Source organism: Pelecanus crispus, chromosome 9 (genome assembly GCF_030463565.1).
Source record: "Pelecanus crispus isolate bPelCri1 chromosome 9, bPelCri1.pri, whole genome shotgun sequence".
Taxonomy (NCBI): Eukaryota; Metazoa; Chordata; class Aves; order Pelecaniformes; family Pelecanidae; genus Pelecanus; species Pelecanus crispus.
Window position 1 is genome coordinate 27,642,739 of NC_134651.1, and position 24,872 is coordinate 27,667,610.

Here is a 24,872-nt window from a genome sequence, read left to right on the forward strand (position 1 = left end):
CTTCTGTAACCCAGAAGAGCTTTTTCACTGATGTTGGCATGAGGCATTCTTAATCATGGCTGTTGGCTAGCTCAAGTCTTGGAATTCAGGCATCAAATTTTTCAAGAGGGAAAAAATACTTGATGGGGAGATTATATTTTCAAGTCCTGGTACGCATTTGCATGATGTAACAGGAAGAGTGGCGATTGAAAACTAAGCTGATTAGGTCTCTTGGCTTTGCTGCAAACACTGATGTTTTTATGTTGACCTATTCCTTTGGTACTCTGGGAGGATAAAAATGTTTCTTCAACCTATGATCTCTAGCTTATGAAATTGCAGGATTTCCTGCAATAATTCCAGTCCATGTCTGTGTTTTAAAGCTCCTTCATACTGCAATAAGGAAACAAGTTATAACAAATTCTGCTAAATCGGTACTCCATTCTTGAAATTATTACCAGCTCCCTTGCTCTTTGCCACCCTTGGAATTGCAGTGGCAGAAAGTAAGTCTGTTTTTACTGAGCAGTCACTCCAGGTCACAGCGTAGGATATGTGTACAGGCTGCAGATGTGATACATTGGGCTCAGCTGAGCCAGCTGAAGCACAGGGCTGGTTTTGTCGCCTCAGGACTACGAGGCTGCTGCCTGCACTGCTGCCTGCTCGTTGTAGTTGCGCTCGGAGCACAAAGCCCTGGAATACAAACGGTGCAATGTTTTTCTAGGGGTGTCTCTGACCAGAGGAAAGAGAATCTTCTGCTACTGGAATGTGCTTGTTGAATTACTGCTCTCTGTGAAGAGGTGTGGAAGGTAGCATGTCAGGTTGTAGAATAACACTAATGATGGAAATACAGTTCAAAGTAGCTTTGAATATAAAAAGAAAGAAAAAAACCTTTTAAACCAAGCCATCTTTAATTTTATGTATATGTTGTGTGCTTCAGGAAAACTGCAAAACAAATATTTCAGAGATTTTTAACATGCTGGAAATTTTTTATACTCCCACCTATAAAACTGCTGTCTTTCCAATCATAGAATTCAGAAGGTGCCCAGAAGGCATAAAATAGGTTTTGTATATCTAGAAGTGTAATAATTTTGAATTTTTATATTATTGGTTAGTCTGGTGGTTAAAAGAAAGATCACATTGCAACAAGAAACTGAGACTCTTTCCTTATAATATTTCCCTCCTGTTGGGACATATGATGTATGATTTTAAAACTGCATTCTGTTAGTACATGGAGAACTTAGATTACCATGATGGCAAGTGTGAAAATTTTGTGAAAAGAGTTAGGATCGTTCTGCATTTTAGGGGCGATAGAGGAAATGGTCCTTTACACGATTTGTGAGTGTGGCTTTGGGGTTTTTTTAGCCTCACTTTCTGAGGAAATTAAGATGATGTATTTGCCAAGCCAGCCAGAGAGACTTCTCTCTTCCCATGCCTTTTTAACATTTTGACAGTTTCAACTAATTTGTCGGGAAGACAGACGCATTGTATGGAATTATTTTCCAATGATTCTTGTGCCCATAAGCTGCTGGGTAGAGGGGGAAATGCCCTGTTAATTCCTACAGTGAAGGGGAGACTGCAGAGGGATATCAGTGCTTATTGCACATCAGAAAATCCTCGGAGGTGTACATCTTGAGACCAGAAATCCCGGGAAGTCAGGATCATTGTGCTTCCTGCTCTGCAAACTACTGGTTTATTTAAAATTGTGCATTTTTGGTGTGAGCTGTTAGCAGGATGCATAATGGGGTGAAAGACTGGTGAAGCAGCCAAAAGTGTTCAGTAGGTAAGTCTGCTACATGAGCTCATTCTGTCATGTTTGGACAGGCTGGATCGATGGGCTGAGGCCAACTGTATGGGGTTTAACAAGGCCAAGTGCAGGGTCCTGCACTTGGGTCACAACAACCCCATGCAACGCTACAGGCTTGGGGAAGAGTGGCTGGAAAGCTGCCTGGCCAAAAAGGACCTGGGGGTGTTGGTAGACAGCCGGCTGAACATGAGCCAGCAGTGTGCCCAGGTGGCCAAGAAGGCCAACAGCATCCTGGCTTGTATCAGGAATGCTGTGGCCAGCAGGAGCAGGGAGGTGATTGTCCCCCTGTACTCGGCGCTGGTGAGGCCGCACCTGGAATACTGTGTCCAGTTTTGGGCCCCTCACTACAAGAAAGACACTGAGGTGGTGGAGCGTGTCCAGAGAAGGGCAACAAGGCTGGTGAAGGGTCTGGAGCACAGGCCTTATGAGGAGCGGCTGAGGGAACTGGGGTTGTTTAGCCTGGAGGAGAGGAGGCTGAGGGGAGACCTTATCGCTCTCTACAACTACCTGAAAGGAGGCTGTAGTGAGGTGGGTGTTGGGCTCTTCTCCCATGTAGTTAGCGATAGGACAAGAGGAAATGGCTCAAGCTGCACCAGGGGAGGTTTAGGTTGGAAATTAGGAAAAATTTCTTCACGGAAAGGGTAGTCAAGCATTGGAACAGGCTGCCCAGAGAGGTGGTGGAGTCACCATCCCTGGAAGTGTTTAAAAAACGGGTAGATGTGGCACTTTGGGACATGGTTTAGTCTAGTCTACCCTTGATTGGTTTAGTGTGGACTTGGTAGTGTAGGTTAATGGTTGGACTGGATGATCTTAAAGGTCTTTTCCAACCTAAACGATTCTATGATTCTATGTGTGAGTTGCAAGAACATTATTTCTAACTGATGTCAGTGCTGAATTGACTCATTGGTCTTTTTTTTTTTTTTTTTCCTTTTTTCTTTTTTTCATTTAAAAGGGAGTTTAAAGCAGTGGAAATGTTGTGTTCATAGATGTTGGGAAAACTTGGCTGATATGATTATACTCATGTGATTGGCTGTGACATTGCTCATGTTTTTACTCTTGTCTTTATTCCAGTAATATGTCTGATGCTCTTGCAAATGCAGTATGTGAACGCTGCCAGACTCGATTTGATCCCGCAGAGAGGATTGTGAACAGCAATGGGGAGCTGTATCATGAAAACTGCTTTGTCTGTGCTCAATGTTTTCGTCAGTTCCCAGATGGACTTTTTTATGAGGTGAGGTCTCATATTGTGTATAAGAGAAGAGAAATGGCTCCATTAAAATGCAAGGAATTAGGTGAAAATTCTGGCAGAAATACGGATTTCCGTCTTTCTTGCATGTTTAATTTCTTAGCCCTAAACCTTTGTTGCTATTTCTTTGAGGGGCTTCCGACTTAATTTCCTTTTTTTTTTCTTCTCACATACTCCTTCCTATACATCAGTAACAACAAAAACTGTGTGCTTGCTCTTTGGGTAAGAGGCATTTCAAAAAGAAAATAGAAAATGTTTCTTAATGTTTCATTAGACATAAGTGAGTTTTTTTCTTCATTTTTAAACATTTTGTACCAAACTTTTCCAATTGGGCAACTGAAATCGGTGAACCCATTTAAAAATTAGGTTGAAATATTCTTACAGAATATGTGCAAGCACGTATTTTGAGTAATACATTATTTTAAACATGCTGCATTCTTAATTTGCCATGAGTTTTAGCCTCACGTAGTAGAAGTAGTTCTGAATTGCATGAGTAAAAAAAATTAAAGCAAAAATTAAATTAAAGCCAATTATAGGAAAAGGGCTTTGAACACTTCAAGATCTTTACTGTCTTGTAGCAGCATTGCTATTAATTTAACTATTTGCTATGCAAATTCACCATGAGGCTGAAGCCATATCTGGATATTTCTTTAAGAAAAATCCTTAGGATTTTAAAAACAGGTGAGGGGGGGCTAGAACTGGAAAACTTGACTGATCTTGACTAATTGGTCATTTCAGTGGAAAATCATACTGAGCTATTAAGACGTAAGAGTAGCTCAGTTATTCATCAGCGCTCCTTCTCTCTTGTTTTGTTCACAGTTTGAAGGTCGGAAGTACTGTGAGCATGACTTTCAGATGCTGTTTGCTCCTTGCTGTGGGGAATGTGGTAAGATGTGGTGCATGTCAGCACTGTGGGGTAACAGCTACAGGGCTGTGCAAACCTGCCACCATTGCATCCAGCCCTGGCCTGAGACTGTTGAGGTCATTTTAAGGAGCAGGAGCTCTGGAGGGAAACAAAGCATGAGACCAGCAGTGATTTGGGGTATCCTGCTTGTGGGAATAATTGGGGTTTTTTTCAAAGTTAGATTGTAATAGTTCCTGTGGTATTAAAATGGAAGGATTATGAAGGGCAGTAGACTTTTGATAAAACTTGTTTTCTGCATACATCTGAAGGTGTTGCTTTCCTTTTGCAGGTGAGTTCATTATTGGGCGTGTTATCAAGGCAATGAACAATAACTGGCACCCAGAATGTTTCCGCTGTGAGCTCTGCGATGTAGCACTTGCTGACCTGGGTTTTGTGAAGAATGCTGGCAGGTAAGATAGAGCAGGAGCTCTGAAAGTTTTATCAGTATGTTATTGATACAGTAGTGAGACGTTGAGAGTGGTCAATTAGTGTACACTGAGAGATAAAGCTTGGAAAGGTACAGAAGAAGCTTTAAGGAATAGCCTGATAGGAGATGGGAAATGGAATAAAGAATGGCGTACTTCATCCACTTAAACATGTAGAAAGCAGAAACTCAAATTTTAGTAGCTAGTGGATGGGTTCTGGAAAAGAAAGGGATTTCAGGCAAGAGGCTGAATGGCAAGTGAGAAAAAGGGATTATGTGATCCTGGGCAGGCTATTTACCAAGTAAGCTGCTGAGCAGGAAATCAAGATACAGCAAAAGGCCAAGAGAATAACACGACAGTTACAGCAAAGCCTGTTCAGCATGTGATTCCCCTGGTCTTTGGAAATCATTCATTTTACATACAGAAATATAAAAATAAGTCCTAAAGGTTGATTAATGCATTTAATTAAGAAGTAAGAAATAAAAACATAAAAGGGAACTTGTACAAAAGCCTATCATGATAAGAAAATAAAATAATCCAACAGTTAGCAGACAGTGTTGCACAATTCATAGTTAATTTCAGGCTTTCATCTGTCTTGAGCAAAGCCTAGTAGTTTCCTAGAGTGTACATTCTCTTGTGAAGGAGGGAAGGAAAGGTTATATACTTGTACCCTGTCCAGCAGGGAGTCCCCTCAACTCCCTCTTCTCTTCCATCCTGCATGCAACTTCTGTGACTTAGTTTTTGGAGCTGGACATAACTGATTTTTTTTTTTTGACACCTAAGCTTGTTAGAATGGGCTGTTGTGATAGCACCTAGGGTGTTCTGGGAAAGCAGTCAGGATTGAAGCAGTTCAAGCAAGATAAAGTGTGTTTGATTTCATAATTTGTAGATCAAATCTAAAATGGTAAGGAGCTCATTCTCAAAAGCACAGAAAAGGGATATGTGTGTGTATGTATCTACACATTAAAAAATATAATTCACCTGTCACATGATTTCCTACAATATTTATCTCCATAGCATAGAAGCGGTCTTCTAGTAATATTATTGGAAACTCTTGGGTTTCTTTTCCCGCTTCTCATTGTACCTCGTCTTCCCTAGTCTGCCTGTCATTTCCAGACATATTCCACTGGATGCAATTTGTATCAGTGAGGATAGTTAAGGTAATCCTTGCTTTATCTGTAGTGAAGGAATAGTCTGCTAGGTAAGTCTCAGAAAATAATTGTAAAACATCTCAAAGACAGGCATCTCTTCTGGACAAAGTGGACTTCTTCATATGCTTACTTTTCTTCACTTTTGCTATTTGGGTTCATATTTTTATGATTCGTTATGTAGTAAAGATGAATGCTGTATTCCTAAACAGCCCTTTTTCACTCTTTAGTTTGAGGGTTATCAGGATATCAGGTTATCTGGTGTTTTGCAGGGAACTATGTAAAAGAGGCAGTGTAGTAACTGTTGTCCATCCTCTGTCTGCAGCTTTGAGACAGTGGCAGAGGGCAGATAGAAAAGGTAGTATGAAGCTCATCTCCATCTCTGAATGCTGGGAAGTAGTAAAATTATAAGTCCTATCTTAATTCCAGTCCAGGTTGGGTGCATTGCAGCATTTTAGTCTTGTTTTTTCTTGCCACCATTTAGTACCAATTTTCTGTCTACTATGTATAAACGCTTTGAAATCAGAGACTTGAACAACATGTGTAAGCATTCTGTCATTTCATCAGCATCAGGCAGGTCGATCTCAGGAGTGGATCTCTACTGCTGGCACAATACAATATTTTAAAGTAGGCTGTATGCATTGTGCAGAATAGTTGCTGAATGCTTTGGGAATTAAGTTCTTTTCTTTTTTTTTTCTTTTTTTTTTTCTTTTTTTTTCTTTTTTTTTAAATGTCCATTTAATAGCCTCTTTGCTACTTTCCATATTCCTAAGTGTTTCCATATTTCTAAGTGTTCCTAAGCCCTCAGTTTCACATCCGGGAAATCAGTAGAACTGTACTTCTGTTTGCAGTTTCAGTAAGACAAGAACATGTGATCTCTGTTGTCAGAGGGGTTCTTGCTGATTGCAGTCCCATAAAAACAACAGGACTTCCCTCCTCAGGAGGAGTGACTGTGGGTGGACTATCTCGCTGCATATTTGCGCTCTCAACTGATTTTGGTGGAATAGAACGTTCTTAAGTCAAAGCAGTGACAAGAGTCATGTTCACAGTTCAGATTTAGCACTCAGTGAGCTTTCATTTGTCTTGCCCTCGTATGTTTGAGGCAACATTACAGTCTTTTTAACACAAAACAGATTGCACAAAGCCTCACGGAATTTCTCAGCTACAAAAAAATACATGACAGGGTCAAAGGCACCATTTAGACTTGTGAGGCAGGAAGTGATGCGGTTACTGAGGGCTAGAATACGCTGTGTTTCACAGGAGGTTTTGGTCCCATTGTAATGGAGAATATAAATGTAGCGATTGACATGATAAGGTACAAAGCAAATGAGAAAGATCATCAGGACCATGATGATCATTTTGATAGCTTTTTCCTTCAGGTGTTTCTCTACTCTGTTTCCACTCTTTAGGCTTCGGATGATTAATAAGTAGCAAGTCACTGTAGTAACAAATGGGAAGGTGAATGCCACTGCTAAGGACACAAGGGCATGACGTGATGCCTTTTCTCTGTAGAGCTGCAGGCAGACAGTTGTGTTTTTCATCTTGACTGTCTGCACGCTGAGCAGCAGAGGTGCCATTGCAACCCCAACTATAACCCATAGAAAGGCACATGCCAAATGGGCATAAAGGGACCTGCGGAGCTTGATGGACTTCACAGGGTGCACAATGGCTAGGAAACGGTCAACACTGATACACATGAGGAAATAGATGCTAGCGTACATGTTGAGGTAAAAAAGGAAGCCAGTGAGTCTGCATGGGATTTCACCAAACGGCCAATGATTACCAGAAAAATGGTACACCAGCCGGGTGGGAAGTACCAGCACAAAGGACAGGTCAGCCACAGCAAGATGCATCAGGAAAATGTTGGCAGGTGTGCCTGACTTTTGGTCCCGGATGAAGAGCCAAAGAGCCAGGGCATTGCCAACAAAAGCTAGGATGAAGTCCAGGAAGTAGAAAGTGGCAAAAAGGATGTTCTCGAGGTGCGTCTCTTTACCACATTGCTCTGACACTTCCAAAGAGAAATTTGATGGATTTGAGCAATTGAAGAGTAGGCTTGAGGTATCTGCTGGGTCATTCATTTTTCACCAAAGTTTTGAAGAAAAAAAACCAGCACAACCTGGAAGAATTGAGACAGTATATTACAAAAGAGCCTGGTTTTGTGAAGGGGAGAAAAAAAAAAAAACCCAAACCCAAAAAACCCACTCAAAAAACCACACATGGAAATCAGTGATGTCTCCTGCTTGCTAATATTGGTATTTAATACAATAGGTCAGTCTGAGTTTAAACCATTATATTAAAATTCTGAATACCTCTTGCTCGGCTGGGTTTTCCAGACCATTAATTCCTGTTGAAGGAACCACTATAAAGAGCTAGCCAGCTGATTATGAGCTTGTCTCCAACCTGTGCTGAGATCAGTTGAATAAGAGAGTAGTGAAATGCGTGTGTGGTTAATGGAAGCGTGGAAGTGGGTTCTGTATGTCTAGCTAGAAAGTATTTGCAATGTTTAATTTGAAAGCCTGATTCAGGGCTGAAGAGCTCCTAAGAAGTCGGCTTTTCTGAGCGCAGGTATCTGTTGTAAGGTGACCTAGCTTAGAATATCTGTCTTCTTCCTAGAAGAGGTGGAAGACAGGTCAGGTATTGCTGTTACTAAGAAAAACCAGCAGGGTTCCTGAAAATCTTTGAGAATTATTTTAGTCTAAAGTCCTGTATTTAAGGCAAATGCATCTAGTTCCAATATAGGAAGAAACTTTTCAGATGGGTAGCAGCATCTCATTTGAACAGCAAAAAGCACTGAATTGACTCAGAGAAGATTATTAGTAATGCCCATGCTGTCAGTTACTTGTCAAAGTGTCATCCTTCCCTGCAGCTTTCTTTTCCTCCCAGCATAATTCTCTCTCTTCCTCCCTCAAAAGCCTGAACTCCACTGTAGCTTATCCAGGGCCTTTTCCAAGCTTAGCTGTGCCAGCCTCTCTGTTGTCTGCAGGGGCCTGAACAGCATCAACAAAAACTGATAAGATTTTCTAGGCGCCTACCTGTAGCTTTTTATACATTTCTGATCTGCGGGTATAGGTGGTAGGGAAATGCAGGCAGTCTGAGTTTCCAGTATAGTCTCTGTTTCTTGGATTCCTCAGAGGTGTTACAGTATGTGCAGCAGTACCTCCATTGTGCTCACTGTTGCATTTTGTATTGATTGACCGTTTCTCCGTAATATTCAATACATCTTTAAATACATCCATTTTCCTCTACTGAGATTAAAATTTTAAGATAGTTCCTGACATCATTAGATGAAATTTTTAGTCTCGGGAGAAGCTATGGTATATGCTGAAATCTTACATCATTAGACAGTTGATTCAAGGCATTATGCAATGCATCTGGCTTCTGAACAGAGCTGATTATTCAGATGTCTAAAAATATTGGTGGCTAATCAAGAAACTGAAATAGGATTAAGAACAGACCAATATGTTGGAAAGTGTAAACAAGATCCAAGGTAATTACCATCTTTTGTGGGGCTGCTGTCACTTTCAGGTGAACAGAAAACTACAACAGCTAGAGGTTAATATGCTGGACCACTTCTGTTTAGTTCACAGCTGAAGAGACAAAAGTCAACAGAGGGTAGACTGAGTGAAATTCAGAAACTGAAATTTCTTCATATGGCCACAGAGGGGCCTTCTTAATCCATGCATTGCCTAGATACCCTGCATGTTTATGGCCCAAAAAAGACTCCAGGTTTGAGTGTGTGGGGTACTCACTGCCTGCTGCCAGCTGCATGCTTCTTTGTAGTCCTAGACAAATTATTGTCTTGGAGATACTAAAAGTGCATGTGCAAGGAAGACTGTACTGCCCTTTTTCCCAAGGGACATTTTATCTATAAAAATATATGTGAAATCTTGCTTTCAGGTACAAAAGGAAAATTCCCTGTTGCAGTTCTGTGAGAATTTCCTGGGTTTGCAGAGGAGCCCGCAATTTTTCTTTCTAGTGTTTATTTGTCCCTTACAAAGTAAAACCTGCAAGTATTTTTGAGCACAAGATTCTGAAGTTTGTATGTCATAGTAACGTTGAATGCTCAAATACTTGTCCTCCCTGGATGGAATTAGTTTAAATATGTATTTTTCTATTGCATACCAAAGGAGAAATACGATGAGGCCATGCCTTTTTACTGGCTGTTAATTTACAATAGTACCTGTCACCTGACGTTCTGGCTATGCAGCCTTTTTTTGTGCCAGGCACTTTGTTTAAATATGCTTTTCATCTGCAAAAATGTCATCAGGTGATCTTTACATACATACCTGTCAGTGATCGGGTGGCCTGATGGCTAAGCATTACTCTATACATGGTTGTGACACCACTGAGAAAGCAGTATACGCTGGCTTGGGCCAGCTGAAAAGGCAGAAGCAAGGGTTGTCTAATGGAACAGGCAGGGATGTCTCTTGTCTTGATGATAATGATTTAAGTCAGTTCAGGAAGTGAAGCAGTAAGCTGACTTTTTCCCTGTTTACAAGCTAAACACTAGGTTTAGCAGCATAATACATTGAACTGATTCTATTTGAGCTGATTTCCTAAGGAGGATCTTTGGGATTCAGATTCAGCTGAGTGTCAGTGCCAGACTTGGAATAGCCAAGACTTAAAAGTTGAGAGTTTTGTCCTCACTGACGGCAGCATTGAGTCTGCATTGATTCCCATCTGGACATGCTTTCAGTGCAAAATACTGTGGGGTGGAGTAGAAAGGAAAATGTCAGAGCTATCTAGCAGCCCAGTATGTCAGTGTCAGGAAGGGAGAGGCTTAGAACTAATGATAAAATCGAAATAGATTCCGCCTTTTCAAATGAGTGCCTTCATACGAGAGCTGCTGTTACCTAATTTACTTTTTAGAGCAAGCTGAAGGGAGGTAAATCAGAAATCATAGAAAAGGGAAGTGGGCCGCTTTCTAATTTTGCTTAGGTTTTAAATTAGAAGGGAATTTTAATCAAGTTTTTAATTTTTTTTTTTTTTTTTTTTTTTTTTTTTTTACAATTCTGCTTGTTGACATGAAAATTGTAGTGTAACACTTGAGTAGATTAGGAAAAAAGCTGACATGCCACTGGAATTAATTGTTGAGCTTATTTTTAGAGTGTACATGTTTTCAACAAAATGCTACAACTTTACAAAAGTAATAGTTCTTTGACAGTGTGTTCTGTAGACAGTGCAGAAAGACCTTTGCTGTTATTTACAGTTCCACTTCTATTTTGTCTGGCTTTTATCCTATCAATTTAAAATAAATGTGTTTATTTTTTAGTTTTTTCTTTCTTTTTCATTTGTTATGCTTACAAAAAAGCACTCAAAAGTTCTAGAAAGCTTGTTCTACTAGTCTGTATGAATGCTAAAAGCAAACTAGAAACCTTCCCAAATGACCTAGACTGTGTAGTTTGTGCTGAGCTATGTGGTGCAAGAGGCTTTGACTCCACACACAGAAAACTCCTTTAGGAGTCTGGCTCATTGTCCAATAATTTTCACTTGGATTGCACTCTTGGTGTTGTGCAAATATTTAGTGATTTACGTATTGCTAAACAGAGCACTGTTCTGGAATGAGCCATTCTCACAGGCTTCCCAGGGCTGAGCTGTAATGAGGACATCAAAGCTCATTTGAAATGCATGCACATTGACCATATTTTATGCCGTTTCTCTTCTGCTCAGAAACAAGCAAGATAACAATCCACAAGGCTGTCATTATAGACACAACCTGATTACTCTTTCAGCAGGTGCTCTGTATCATTAATGAAACAATTAATAAGCAGAAGAAATATTTAGTTCGTCGTAAGTTAGTTACCTGGCTAGTTTGGGGCTTTCATTAAAATGCCCACAGCAGGTAAATTTGAACTATATGTTAGCGTTTGTAGCAGATATCAGAAATTCCTGTTCTTGCTCTCAGCTAGAGCAGTTTCTGGTTTGGGATTATGCTAGTTTGTGGGTTTTTATGATTATGGTTGTAGTATCTTGTCAAATGGGAGTGTCTTTTATCTTTCACTGAAAGTACTCTTCATTAGAAGTAGTCCACTTCTGACTGAAATTACTCTCCTGAAAATCACTCCCTGCTGAGCCTCCCACCCTTCAGCCAAAATACTTGTTTCTTGTGAGCATCAAAGCAGTGTCAGAGAGCACTGGACATACCATACAACTGTCAGTTTTACCAGTTTCCTGGCACAAATGGATGTACACTAGGTACAGAAGTCTGAAAACTTCTATGTTTTGGGGGAGTGATGTGAAGCAGAGTGAGGAAATTACTCTTCAAAGTTCAAAAAATGCTGCCTGTTTTTGCATTATATTCATCCGCCTCTGTGCGTGTGTCTTTCCACCTCACTGATGTCAGCTAAAACTAATGCCATTAGGAAAGCTCCTTCATTATTCTGCTAACAGAAGTTTGTCTCTTACCTCTTTACAGTGCAGTCCTATGGGTGGAGTGTAGGGTCCTTTGGGGGAAAATCTCGAGGAACTCCTGATGACAGCAAACCAAGTAGAAGCAGCAACGGTGAAAACAATAAGATGATCCAAAAAGAGCACACAGTGGCAGAGTTGCTGAGGGTGGAGAGGGGAGCCCCTCTATATAGTGTCCTTCTAGCTCTGATAGTGCATTATCAGCTCAGTCACACAACAGGGCAGGGGAGAGGACACCCCAGCAGTGAAGAGCAGTCTTCATCCCAGCTGAACTCTTGGCACTGGGGTTGCTGCTGCTGTTATAGATATGAATACACTGTATGAATATTCCAGTGTTCATGGTGCTTACTAAAGGCTGCTACTGAACTCCCAGCCGTGAACACAGACTTCTTGGAGTCCCCTGATTATTTCAGGAGGGTGGAGAGAAGCATTGTTTGGGGGAAGTCTGGTATTAATAGACACAACAGGACATTTCAGAATGGGATAATTCCATAATGGTGGGAGTGAGGAGGGGGAGAAGGGCGGCTGCTATGGTAACAGCTTAGCCTGTCCAACACTTCCCTTTGCTTGCAATAGAGGAGGTTCTATGGGACAGCAGAGAGGGTTTGTGAGTGGGGAGGGGTTGATAATGGTTTATCAGTCCAAATGGCTGAAGGCATCTTATTCAGCTGAATGAGAGGCGTCTCTTTCAGGACACTTGCTTCAGGGTCCCTGTGTCCTGCCCCCGTATAATTACTCTGCATTTGACAGTGCCGAATAAAACTGATGCCTTTATGCTGAGATGAGCACAGCTGCATGTTTCCTTATAATGGGGTGCTGTCTGCTTTTTCTGGACTCCGTCTGGGCAGACAGTAGTTCCAGCCTTGGAGAGAGACACTTGCTGACAGGAGGACTCAGATTTGGGGAGAATAATAATGATACTTAGCACTTAGACAGGCGCCTGCCAGCAGAGGGTCATAAATGTTTGAGGTCTCACAACAACATCTGTGTTGTATTCTTATCCCCATTTTACAGATCTAAGGGTAAGTGATTCATCGCAGCAGTATTTTGGAAGGGGCCCTGAAAAGAACCCACTACTTCAGCCATAAATCTACCCTTTGCATCTGAACTTCCCCTTTTGTCTGGTGTCTTTTGAGAATGACCTGTAAATCTCAGCAAGTGTTTCACAAAGTGATATAGTGAAAGGAATTAAGCAGGCTTGTCTGTTTTGTGACAAAGAAATGCACAGAAGTCATTCCTCTGTCATTTTTGTTTTATCATAAATTCTTCCCAGTCTGCAGCATTGCAGCTAGAGGGATAGGTAATAGGCAAGTAAACTGAACAGCTCCTAAATATTGGGATAAAACTGGTGGATTCCATCAGCCTTTCCAGAATTTTTTTATGCCTTTGCCCAGGCTTTTCTACCAGAAATTTGGCTTATCTACCTGTTCAGGACTCTATTGTCATATGTTCTAGAACATGTGATAGGAACACAGTTACATTTACCACATAAAATTGCAAAATTGTGTAGTTCTTTATTTTCTTTAACTTAGCACTAAAAGGAATTTGTAGGCAGAAGACCTAGTACTCAATGGTCTCTTGTTTGTCCTAGCTATTGAAGACTTGAGGAATCCAGCCATGGTGAAGGCATTCGAGCAATGTGCTTTGGTTTAATATTTTTCATTCTCTCTCCTCGACTCCCTCCCAGTGCTGTAATGCTTCTGTTATGGCTGGATCCCGTAGGTAGTAATAGAGAGATCTCAAAAAGGATCTAGAACAACTGGAAAGGATACCTAGAAGAATGACACAATGATATCCCTGATGGGATGTAAATCAGTGAATGCTGGAGGAGTATTCTAAGGAAATACAACTCTGTGACTGTTCTATCCACATACTCTTTTCTTTGCAACTGATGTGAAAGGCAGGTTACTAAACTAAATTACATTTAGTCTAACCTCGGGATACGCTGCTTCTGTTACTTAAAGTACCTCCTACAGCATGCACTGCACACTGTTCTAGGAGAAAGAATTTCTTAGTATTTTCTTTTCTTTACTTTGTTCAACCAGGCATCTGTGCAGGCCATGCCATAACCGTGAAAAAGCTAAGGGACTGGGCAAATACATCTGTCAGAAGTGCCACTTGATAATTGATGAGCAGCCTCTGATGTTTAGGAATGATTCCTACCATCCGGATCACTTCAACTGCACCCACTGTGGGTATGTTCTCATATTCTAAACTCTGACAAAAAAGGAGAGAGACAAACAGTACAGTCAGCAGTGCAGTCCTTTCCAAGGCCTAAACTTTGCTGCCTTCACATTGTTGAAGAAACAGAAATTGTGTGGGGAGAAATTGAAAGAAGTTTGGAAAGCCTACAGGAACTTTAGTTTTATTTTGCTGTTCAGTGTTCTTTTATCCTAAATTTGAATGACACTATTTTATACTGAAAATGAAAATAGTTCCTTGTTATGAACTTACCTGAAAGCTTACAATAATAGTGTTGTCCAAAGATAGCGGTTGCCAAGCTATTCAAAATAGTTTCACTTTGCATTCGTGGATAGAAAAAAAAGATGACTTGGTGAGCTGTGTCACTCTTCTGGCACGGTCCATTACCATGCTGATACCTGTCTGACCTGAATTACTTACTATGAAGGCAGTATAATTGGAGCACAGTACTGCCCTAGAATGGGTAAAGTGCTGAAGAATAAAGTAAATGGCTCAGTGCTGAGCACTGCTAGGATGATCATTGTACCTGAGCTATCCTATTCAAAGATACCTTGAGTCTTAGCATGATACTGCATTGTTCCATGTAAGCGCACCTCCTATTTCTGCCAGAGTATCTAGCCAACATACATATTCCATGTATGTTCTCTTGTCTGGTGAACTGAGAAAGCAATTTTGGAAAGATGAGTTGACAATAACTGTTTTTTCACTAGCTGAATTTAATGACTCCGCATTGTAGCACGAATATTGCCAAAGTATGTCAACTTTCAAGTTGAATCTTCCAAAACTTCATCTCAGGTATTAAAGAGCTTCACTTGGTGTTCTTACTTCAGGGACATGTTTGTGTTTTCAGGAAGGAGCTGACTGCTGAGGCCCGGGAACTGAAGGGAGAACTGTATTGCCTGCCCTGCCATGACAAGATGGGAATCCCCATCTGTGGAGCGTGCCGCAGGCCCATTGAGGGACGAGTGGTCAATGCTCTGGGCAAGCAATGGCACGTTGAGGTGAGGCCTCTCAGAATCTGAAACGTCCTTCAGGAGCCATTTTGGAAGACGACTAGTGCTAGTTGGAAGCTGTAGACATTTACGTGATCTGTAATATATGAATTCAGACAAAAAACAATTGCTTATGTTTCAGATTGTCTTCACCTTATGTGAGTGAATGAGTACAGCAGGGTAATCAGGGTTACCTAAGGAAGCTCTGCTTTCACAACAGTGATAACCTTAATTTTAAAATGCCTGACTTGCATTGTAAAGATTCTTGCAGAATATAGTTCACTGAACAGCATTTACTTGCTAATAAATTTACATATTTACCATGATGTAATTAGATATATCCTATCCAACCCCAGTTAACAGGTTCATAACAGTGTTAGAATTTGTAATGCAGGCAGAGCCAGTGCAATTCTTGCTTTTTAAGCCTTTTCAGCTCATTGTTTGTATAACTTCCAGCTGAGTCGTCACAGCTTGCTTTGAAGTTTTTTAGTGATTTATGGGTTTAGTGATGTAAGCTTCCTAGGGCTTGAACCGAGAGAGATGATGCTGCTCATTTGAAGTGCATTCATACCAACCATGTTTTATGTCCCTGTTTCTCTTCTCTGAAACAAGCAAGATAATAGTCTGCAAGTCTATCACACAAGGTGACTGCCCTTTCAGCGGGTCTTCTACCTATCTTTAACACAATTCTTAATTACTATAGTAGACTAAATATTTCCTCTTTGCTTATACTTCCGTAAAGATTTTCCTGCCTGAGTTTCATTAAAGCTGAAGGGGTAGCATTTTTAAACTGAAAGAGGGTAGATTTAGATGAGATATTAGGAAGAAATTCTTTACTGTGAGGGTGGTGAGGCACTGGAACAGGTTGCCCAGGTAAGTTGTGGATGCCCCCTTCCTGGAAGTGTTCAAGGCCAGGTTGGATGGGGCTTTGAGCAACCTGGTCTAGTGGAAGGTGTCCCTGTTGGGGTTTCCAACCCAAACCATTCTATGATTCTATGATTAAGTGTCTTGTATTGAGCCATGGTTTGTAGCAATGCAAGTTTTTCCCTGGCGATGTAAAAGTCGCTTTGCCTGCCACTGAATGTCTTCTTTTCTTTTACAGCATTTTGTTTGTGCCAAATGTGAGAAGCCATTCTTGGGGCACCGACACTACGAGAAAAAAGGACTGGCTTATTGTGAAACTCACTATAACCAGGTAAATTCTGCCATCTATACTGTAGGCACTTGCTCTAACTGGCAAATGTTTTTTTTGCATTTTATATATGCAAAGATATGCAGATTTTGCATAATCTGAATTTGTAGAGGCAATGTAATATTAAGAAACTAGTGAGATTTAACAGAAAAAATAGTTTTTCTTGGTAGATGTGAAAAGTGGTGCTGAGAACATGGTAGAAGTGTCTTGGGGGTATTGATTTTTCTTTGTGCCATTGACAGAAAAAAACACTGACCATGGGTTGTGATTAAAATCCCTGTAATTCTACTGCAAAACTATGTGTGGACTTCTTTGATAATTACTTGCTTCCATGGGCCTAGGATAAATATTGTGCTGTCTAAAGCATAAGAAAAGTACATTTCAAAAGCCAATCAAATCCTGTTTTTTCTGTATGACTCTGCTGAACAGCTATGAGTTTGGTATTTTCTTCTGTCAGATAAATTAGTCTCTTTCTCTCATAAGAGATAGGTGTTACTGTTTAGAAAGTAGGTAAGAGATAGGTGTTACTGTTTAGAAAGTAGCTCTAGGTTTTATTTTGATGTTCATAGTTAAGCATCAGGAAATGTTTGTCTACAGTAAGCATCATACTCTACCAATCCTCTTTTCTCCAAATTGCCACGTGTACAGGACTTTAAGATCACATAACAGTGGTAGAGTGTGAGGCATCAACAAAAAAGGTTTTGTAGCGTTTAGTTGCACGAGATCCAAAGGAACATAGACTATTTGGCAAGTGTATGAGAAGTTATTCAGAAGATTTAAATTGGTATATTTTGGGGCTACTTGCAATGTCTGGGAATTCTTTGATTGTTAGGATTTAATGTTCACACCAGCTGTGTAATTTGGGGAGCATGAGTAGTCAGTAACATGAGTTCCTGTTCTTATTTCTTTTGCTGTGCAGCTCTTTGGAGATGTCTGCTACAACTGCAGCCACGTGATAGAGGGAGATGGTAAGATTTGTTCTCTCCTTGTTTTGGGTTGCTGTCCTTGTTCCATTTGTTAGTGCAGCTGTTGCAGTCCCACAGTTGCAAGGCACTAGTGTTTCTTTTCACATCTGGCCTCATTTGAATTTGGATACAAATCCAAATTCAAATAATCCGGCAGTTTCTTCTTATTTTGTGCTTTTGCTTTTGCAGTGGTATCAGCTCTTAACAAGGCCTGGTGTGTGAATTGCTTCTCCTGCTCCACCTGCAACATCAAACTTACACTGAAGTAAGTCAGGGTTTATATTTTGGACCGTATTAGACATTTGCCCCTAAGACAGGGTATCAACTTGGGGGAACCATGAGCCAGTGCCTCTGTGAGGGGCAATATACCTTTTCTCTGTGGGAGCAGGTGCTTCTAATTCCACTGATTTCAGAACTAAAAGTGAGCTGGGACTATGGCATCCTCTCTACTTTATTTTCCTTCATTAATCTATTCTATAAGAAAGTTGGGTAAGGGGAGAACTCACTCAGCAGTGCAGAAGGAAGGCTCTAAACGTTGAGTAACTTCCTGTCCTGAAATACCTGAAGCTTCCATGTCTCCTTAGTCTGGATGTTCCCCTCAATGACAGTATTTGCAATTGTGTAGATTATTTTGAAAGAAAATATTGTGCCAGTTACTTCAAATATGTAGAAGATGGACAGAAAACAAAGCAATCCTACATTTTTCCCTTCTCAGGTTCAAACCCTTATCCTACTATGCTGTATTGGCCCCACTGGCCTTGTATATGAAGGAGCTCTAATTCATCACAAAGAGGACCTTTGAAGTGACACTTCCATTCGATAACAACATTATTATTCTAGACTGTTACATACAAATATATAGCAAAATCTTGCTCCTTGTTTAACTAGCAATACTAAAGACCCTAGTTCCCTTGTAAGAACCCCCAGTCTCTGTACTTACACGACCAGACGAGGAAATGAGTTGTTTTATGCATGCAGCAGAACACAAACAACAGCATTTACGTAGATGCACGGAGACTTGATTTAGTGAAGCATATAGTTTGTAAATATCATCTTAATAGCCCACTCTTCTTTGTGTTAAAGGAATAAGTTTGTGGAGTTTGACATGAAGCCTGTATGCAAGAAGTGCTATGAGAAATTCCCTCTGGAGCTGAAGAAACGCCTGAAGAAGTTGTCAGAGCTGGCATCCAAGAAGGCACATCCCAAAGCTCTGGATTTAAACTCTGCTTAAACAGGTCTGTCAGTCTACTGACTGCACTCTTACAGTCATAAGCTGCTGCTCACAGCAGCTGTTGATTACAGAGGCAATTGCTAAGAACAAGTGAAACCAAAGATAAGTAGTATCTTCCCCTGCTTGTGGTAATGTAGCTTGCATCTTGACTATCCCTTTTCTCAAGCAATTGTCCGTTAACACTGGCAGAAAGAGGAATATGATTTCTGCTTGAGCAGTTTACAGGCTGGTTATTAATTTGCTAATAACAGCTTCTTCTGCCTTTGTGGAATTGCACACAGTCTTTCCTTCCTCGGTTGAACGGTAGTTCTCTCTCCATTCCTCTGTAGTCTAAGGAATTTGGAAACAGTGGTTGAGTGTAGGGGTGAAAGAAATGTGTGATTTGCTCTTTTTCAGTTAAAGTATAAAAATTTCTCTTCTTACCCTGGGTGAAGACACTTTTAATTTTTTTAATATGTAGGCAAATATTCTGAAAGCTGTCACTCTTGCTATGTGCAAAATGTTCCGGTCTTTCTCTAGATTCCCACTGAGCATATACAGATGCTGTACAGTCCTTCTGGTTTGCAGGTTTACTGGGAAAGCCCAGGAACCAATAGTTATGGCATCTACACTGCCTGCTTGTCTGGCTTAGGTCCAATGTTAAGACAGCTGAAGAAGTTTGCTTTGCAGCTTCCCTGTTCAGTACTAAGCAGATTTCAATTGTCAAGGCCATGTCAGCCTCTTCAGAATAGTTGGGCTCTCCTTAAGGAGGAGGTGGCTATGGGAAATGAAAGATTTTGTTAGAAACTGACACTGTAATTTTCTCAGTTTGTTTTCTACTACTGCATGGGTACTAGAGCTTCTAGTGGTCAACACAAAGCATGCCTTATCCACTGGCATAGCTGACATTTCTTGAGGCAACGTGACTGGAGCCTTGGTTATTCTTTTGCATGATGAAATTGAATTGATAATATGGTACCAATTTAAACGCTTCAGTTTCCCCGTGCTTCTCTCTATATTTGAAAGATGAGTATACGCTTCTTGGTCATGCTCCAGAAAGACCAATTACACGAAGGGGTTTCTAATATTTACAGTTTGTAGCAAATGTGGTCTTACGCAGAAAAAAAACATGAAGTATTTTTCTTAAAATTTTCACCCAAATAAGAGTTTCCCATCACCTTTCTTCTTAAGACCTGAGTTTACTTAAAGAGAGGACCTCAGATGTGAATCTGTACATCTTAAGCATATAGTTCTGCTCTGTAGTTTTGCCTGTCACTGGTGAAGTTTCACTGGTCCTCCTGTCTCTGCTAGTATAACCCAAGGTGCTGAGAAATTTACTGGTTTTGAACACTTGGTATTTTTTTCAGGGGTGAGCCATCAGCAGTGCTGTTCCTGAGTCCACCTGTGTGTTGTATAATCACAGTGAGCTTCTGAGATCTCTGGAGGTATCCCCCATAGTTTCGTATGCTGAACTAAGCTGAGCAGCCTGAAAATCCCTTTCCCTGGATAGTTGGAGACTGCGCTTGCCGTTTTGCCAGGTGGACAGAATGAAAGGCACTGGAGGATGGCTGTCCCTTGCATGATTTAAATGTTCCAAAAAGTGGCTAGTTTAGTAGGTCAAATGACCACAGCAGTTGGGCCTAGGCACCACGCTGCAGCCCCAGGTGAATTAGCTAGCAAGAAGTTAAAGCTTTCTCACTTCTTGTATGTGTGAGCAGCAGCTGGATTGGGGCAATAATCTACCTTAAAATTGTCCTTGGTGCCATCACACTTCACTATGAATAGATCTAAACAAGATAATAGCTAAAGCGTTGATAGCTGTTAATGTGCTTGCTGTAGCTACTGCCCATGAAACTGCACCAGTGATATCACAGCAGTGGTGGGAAATCCTGGTTAACTGTGTGCAGATAAGAATCCCACATGAGAGACCATCTCTTAGATACTCACTGCCTTTGCTAATGCGGTTTCCTTCAGCTGCTTTGCTTTTTGTTGCTGTAAGTTACCATAGACTTTTAACTGAGGTATACTGCATCCACTATAACACTGATGAGGGGATAGGCCTAATTTTAACAGTGGAACTCTTCCATCTTCTTCTGACCAATAGGCACTGTAGATTACAGTAATAGTGGCTGCTTTTGTCACTGCTTTAGGAGAACACGTGGCTAGTCACTGTTCTCTCACCAGCCTTTAAATGGCCTTCTAGTTAAGGGCACAAAGAGCAGCATGTCTTTTGGTTCAGTAGTATGTGGCCACTGCAAAGACCAGTCTTGTAAGTCTATTCTTCGGCATTTTTTTTACAGCATAAAACACAAGAACTACTGATCTAGGTGAGGTTAAGTATGTTATGCAGATTCTTCTCAGCATAAAGCATTCAGGTCTGTTCCTATAATCTTACTCACAGGCCATGTCTAATGCTAAATCTGAGCAGCTGTGCATCTTCAGCCTCCTGGGAAGATGGTGGAGGAACACACAGCCGCATAGCTACTAGTAAATATGGAAAGACTATGTAACTAGCAGGCAATAAGTAATATTCTTTCGGTGGCCACTCTCAAGTTCAGCAATGGAAAATGCATGTATGTAGAGGTGAATGGAATTACTTTGTACTGCAAGTAGAGACTTAGTGCGTGCTCTCACTTTGTCTTATGTTAGAAATTCAGTAGACCTAGTAAGCTTCAGCGTTCAAAGGACAGTTGATATCATTCTCTTTGATAAGATGTTCAGTCCTCTAGGATTTGGATGTCCTTATCTTCAGAGCATTTCCTCAAATTAGTGGGGGAAAAAATCATCATCCCTGCTCTCTATATTAGCAGGGGGTGATGTTCTCTTAGTATCTCTTAAATTATTAATTTTTCACAATTATTTTTCTTATACTCCTGCTGCCCATAGCCTGCAATGTGCAGAGTTACAGTAGTGAATATTACTGACACACCTTTTGTGGGACAGTGGAATTGAAGGAGTAGGAGAAATAACTATAGTTTAAATAAAGGCATCTTCCTCTACTTCTTTGAGTCCACTTTTTAAAAACTAAGTAGAATATAATGCAGACTTATGAATTCTCCTTAGTGTGTTTGATAGGCTGACAGGTTGGGTTTTTTTGTTTTGTTTTTGTTTTAATAAAGTCAAGGTTTCAGTCGGAAATAAGCTGCATGCGTTTTTCCATTGCTGTAAATAGACATGCTGGCCAAATTCATCCTAGGTATCACACCACTGGAGAGTATAGATTTATATCAAGGTTGAACTTGGCCCAGAAGTCTACACTTATTAAAAGCTGTTGTCTCATTATATACATTTATAGTTTACATTCATACATACTGAATTAAAATCACTAATATTCACTGAGTACACTTGAAAATGGTTTTGCTTTTAGAAACCACACTATGTGAAGCTTGTTTGTATTCAAAGGGTATGTTAATCACTTGTAATCTTTCTTTATAGCAACCTAATCTGCTCTCTAGGTTTTGCATCCCGGTCTTTATTTTTACAGCAGTCTGTGCAATGTAGGCAAATATTGTTCAACCTTCTGTACAGAGAGTCTCTAGATGTTGCATGTTTTGTATTCGATGATGTGACTGATGCTTTTTTAAAAAGTGGTTGGATGGTGAAAGAATAGATTGCAAGCAAACATGCAATAAATGCAGTTGTACTAGTCTGTAAAGCACTGTTAAGTGCTGAGGATGGTATAGACTTGGTATAGTAATGGATGGTATAGTAAAAGAAGTAGCAGCTACTTGCCTTGGTTCAGGCCTTGATGAGCAGTGTGGATTCTGCACCTTGTAGAGCTCTCATTTTATCACACATTGCTTGTGCTGTCTAACCAAAACGTGATCGTGGATTGAAATGTTGTAATACTGTACCTTTTTATGTTCCTGTAATAAAGTTAACTGTAATACATTTTAAATCTTCACACAAAAAACAAATGTAAAAAAGTTTTATATTGTACAGCAAAAAACCAAAAACTATAATTTGCAGTGCTGAGCCAGAGAGCATTGTGCACTCCGAGGAACTCTGGGGATTGCCCACATCTGATGCACTGTCGTGGTGAATTCACGTTTTGGATCTGTGCTGCTTCTATGGTGATGTGTTTGTTGATAAGGGTGTGCAGAAAGGGTTATCATCCTTTTAGAGGCTGTGCTGTACAAATTGTGTTGTGTATATGACAAGTAGATGGGACACTAAGATCATTTACAGGCTATAGCGGATGTTTGGTAGGTTTAGGTTACATGGACCTAGAGCGAATATTCAGGTTTCTTGTTAAAAAAGACATTGTGGTTGATTTTCTGCAGTGTTTATTTAAAAACCAGAAACAATACAATTTGGCTGCAAAATTTCTTTTTGTACAGCTGAAGTATTGAATGCTTCTCACTTATAGCCAGTTAGATCAGACATAGGATGACAAAACAACTCAAAGTCGTAGTCTCAAACGTTTCCATTGCCAGCAATGGACATTACAGCAGGAATATCTAATTGCATGCAAAAGGATCAACTATTCCAACAAGTGTGGCACTCATTTAGATGCACAAAGAGAGTAGGGCTCTTCCCTGCCACCCATGTATACAACTCCCATTAGCGTTTGAATTTCACACACACACATCTGAGGGAACAAGAGAACCATTGTGCATACATTGGCAAATTTGAGAGATCTAGCAGAGCTGCTTTACCAGCACCGCCAGATTGTGTCTCAAGGAACTTGGTGTAAATGCTTTAAGACATGTCTGTGTTTCACTGTGAGCAAGGGAGGGCTCGTCATTGAGCAAGGAGTACTTGTTCTCTGATGGGGTAAGCATCTAGGCTTACTACCACCACAGCGTGTATATGCTTTACACATTCCGAGTACACTCTGGTTCCTATAGGACCAAAGTTGTGTGTTTACAAAGGTCTGAGAGATGAACAAGTGCTGAATCAAATTTTACCACTCAAAGTGCCTGCAAAACAGGAAATAGAAAAGATCAGGAGAAATTAAAGCTATTATTCTTGTCTCATGAACAAATGTCTGTATAATTCCAAGCTGAGAACATTTTTGTAGAGCAGAAAAGTCTCTTTTCAACAGCTATCTGTTAGACTGCATTCTCCGAGTCCGATTTGCACTGAATAGCACGTCTGTAACTTGAAATAGGAGCAACTGAGTAAAAGTAATGGGCCCAAAATCCAGACTCATTTCAGAGTTTGTTTATGCTTACTAGAAACTCCATAGCAGAAAGCAGTTGTTAGTTTCCAAGCGCATTATAAAGTGTGGAAGAAAGAAAACTATTTTATTTAACCAAGGCAATGGTAAAACAGTGGGCAGCCTGCTAATTTAGCAGCACACAGGAGTGACAGTTATATTCTGACAGCAACTGGCTGTCATAGTCTGCTGTAACTTGCAGCACATAACCTAGTGATAAAAGGATGAAAGCCAGCGTCTTACCTTTCAAGGTGTTCAGTTATCCTGCTACTAAAGGGCATTTTTCCACTCTTAGAATTTCCAGTAGGAGGAAAATAATAATATTACCTTTGTTTGCAAAGACTCAGTGAGTTTATGCATTTGGTAAAAGCATTTACAACAAGGGGACTTTTTTTTTTCCAAAAGGAAGACAGCTGTTAATGTGTGTCTCTCTTTAAGAATGGAGGAGATTCAGAGTATCACAAGAGGCTCTCATATTAGGGTTCCTCTGCCCCCCGCCCCGATATTACATTAAAATCCAGCTAAACTTTCTCTAAATCAAAAATCTGAATGGAATTCTTATACTACATCTAAGACAGACAAGCGTTACAGATACTTGAAAGCACATGCTCACTTGAGCTTCTCTTGTGGTAATATTTCAGCAGCACAGTTAATTCAGTGTGTGAGCAGAAGACTGATCATCAAGATTAATATTTTTTAAATGGCTTTTCTTCTGGGAGATGAAATTACAGGTAGTTTGGCACAGATACAGGTCATGGATTCTATTTCCACTCTCAGGCTGGGAGGTTCTTTTGCTTGTTTACAGCATTCATTAGCAGGCGTACATAGGATGTTAAGAGGTCATCCATTTTGTAACCCTGTCAGAAAGAAAAAAGTCTTAAGTCTCTCAAAGACCTCCAGAAGGAAAAATAACTATTTCTTCCCTGTTTTATGTTGTTCTTAGGTTCTTCCCTGCATGGACTTCTCCTCTTCTAACAGCTATCTCTGTTTTGATAATTATTTATCTATTCTCCCTCTGCTCTTCCTTTCATAGGTTTACAAAACTTTACAGAGCATAGCTCTGTTGTCTCCTTGTCATTCATTCTATAGATTAACATGTTGTTCTTACAAATCCGAGCTTTTCTGTGAGAGAAGTTAGCCCTTAAATGTTTTTATATTATCTTTACAAATTTACCTTTAAATATCAATACAGTGATGTTTCTCTGAGTCTGTGGACAATCTGAAACCAATTCTTAAAAA

At 40.3% G+C, this 24,872-nt stretch overlaps 3 protein-coding genes across 3 annotated transcripts in view; 1 reads left to right on the plus strand and 2 right to left on the minus strand.

Moving 5' to 3' along the window:
* Positions 1-2,846: 2,846 nt before the first annotated feature.
* On the plus strand, positions 2,847-18,493 carry LIMS2 (LIM zinc finger domain containing 2). Its single transcript, XM_009486839.2, has 9 exons — positions 2,847-3,011; positions 3,846-3,912; positions 4,220-4,340; positions 13,957-14,106; positions 14,964-15,114; positions 16,208-16,300; positions 17,217-17,265; positions 17,452-17,527; positions 18,346-18,493. Exons 1-9 carry the CDS (start codon positions 2,856-2,858, stop codon positions 18,491-18,493), a joined length of 1,011 nt encoding a protein of 336 aa, XP_009485114.1. The 5' UTR covers positions 2,847-2,855.
* Positions 6,427-7,581, minus strand: GPR17 (G protein-coupled receptor 17). Its single transcript, XM_009486829.2, has one exon. It carries the CDS (start codon positions 7,579-7,581, stop codon positions 6,547-6,549), a length of 1,035 nt encoding a protein of 344 aa, XP_009485104.1. The 3' UTR covers positions 6,427-6,546.
* A 5,913-nt stretch (positions 18,494-24,406) lies between the features above and the next one.
* MYO7B (myosin VIIB) overlaps positions 24,407-24,872 on the minus strand; it is a 50,732-nt gene continuing 50,266 nt past the window's right edge. Inside the window, exon 48 of the mRNA XM_075716167.1 lies at positions 24,407-24,490. Coding sequence (XP_075572282.1) covers positions 24,407-24,490 — 84 coding nt within the window. The remainder of the gene's footprint in view (positions 24,491-24,872) is intronic.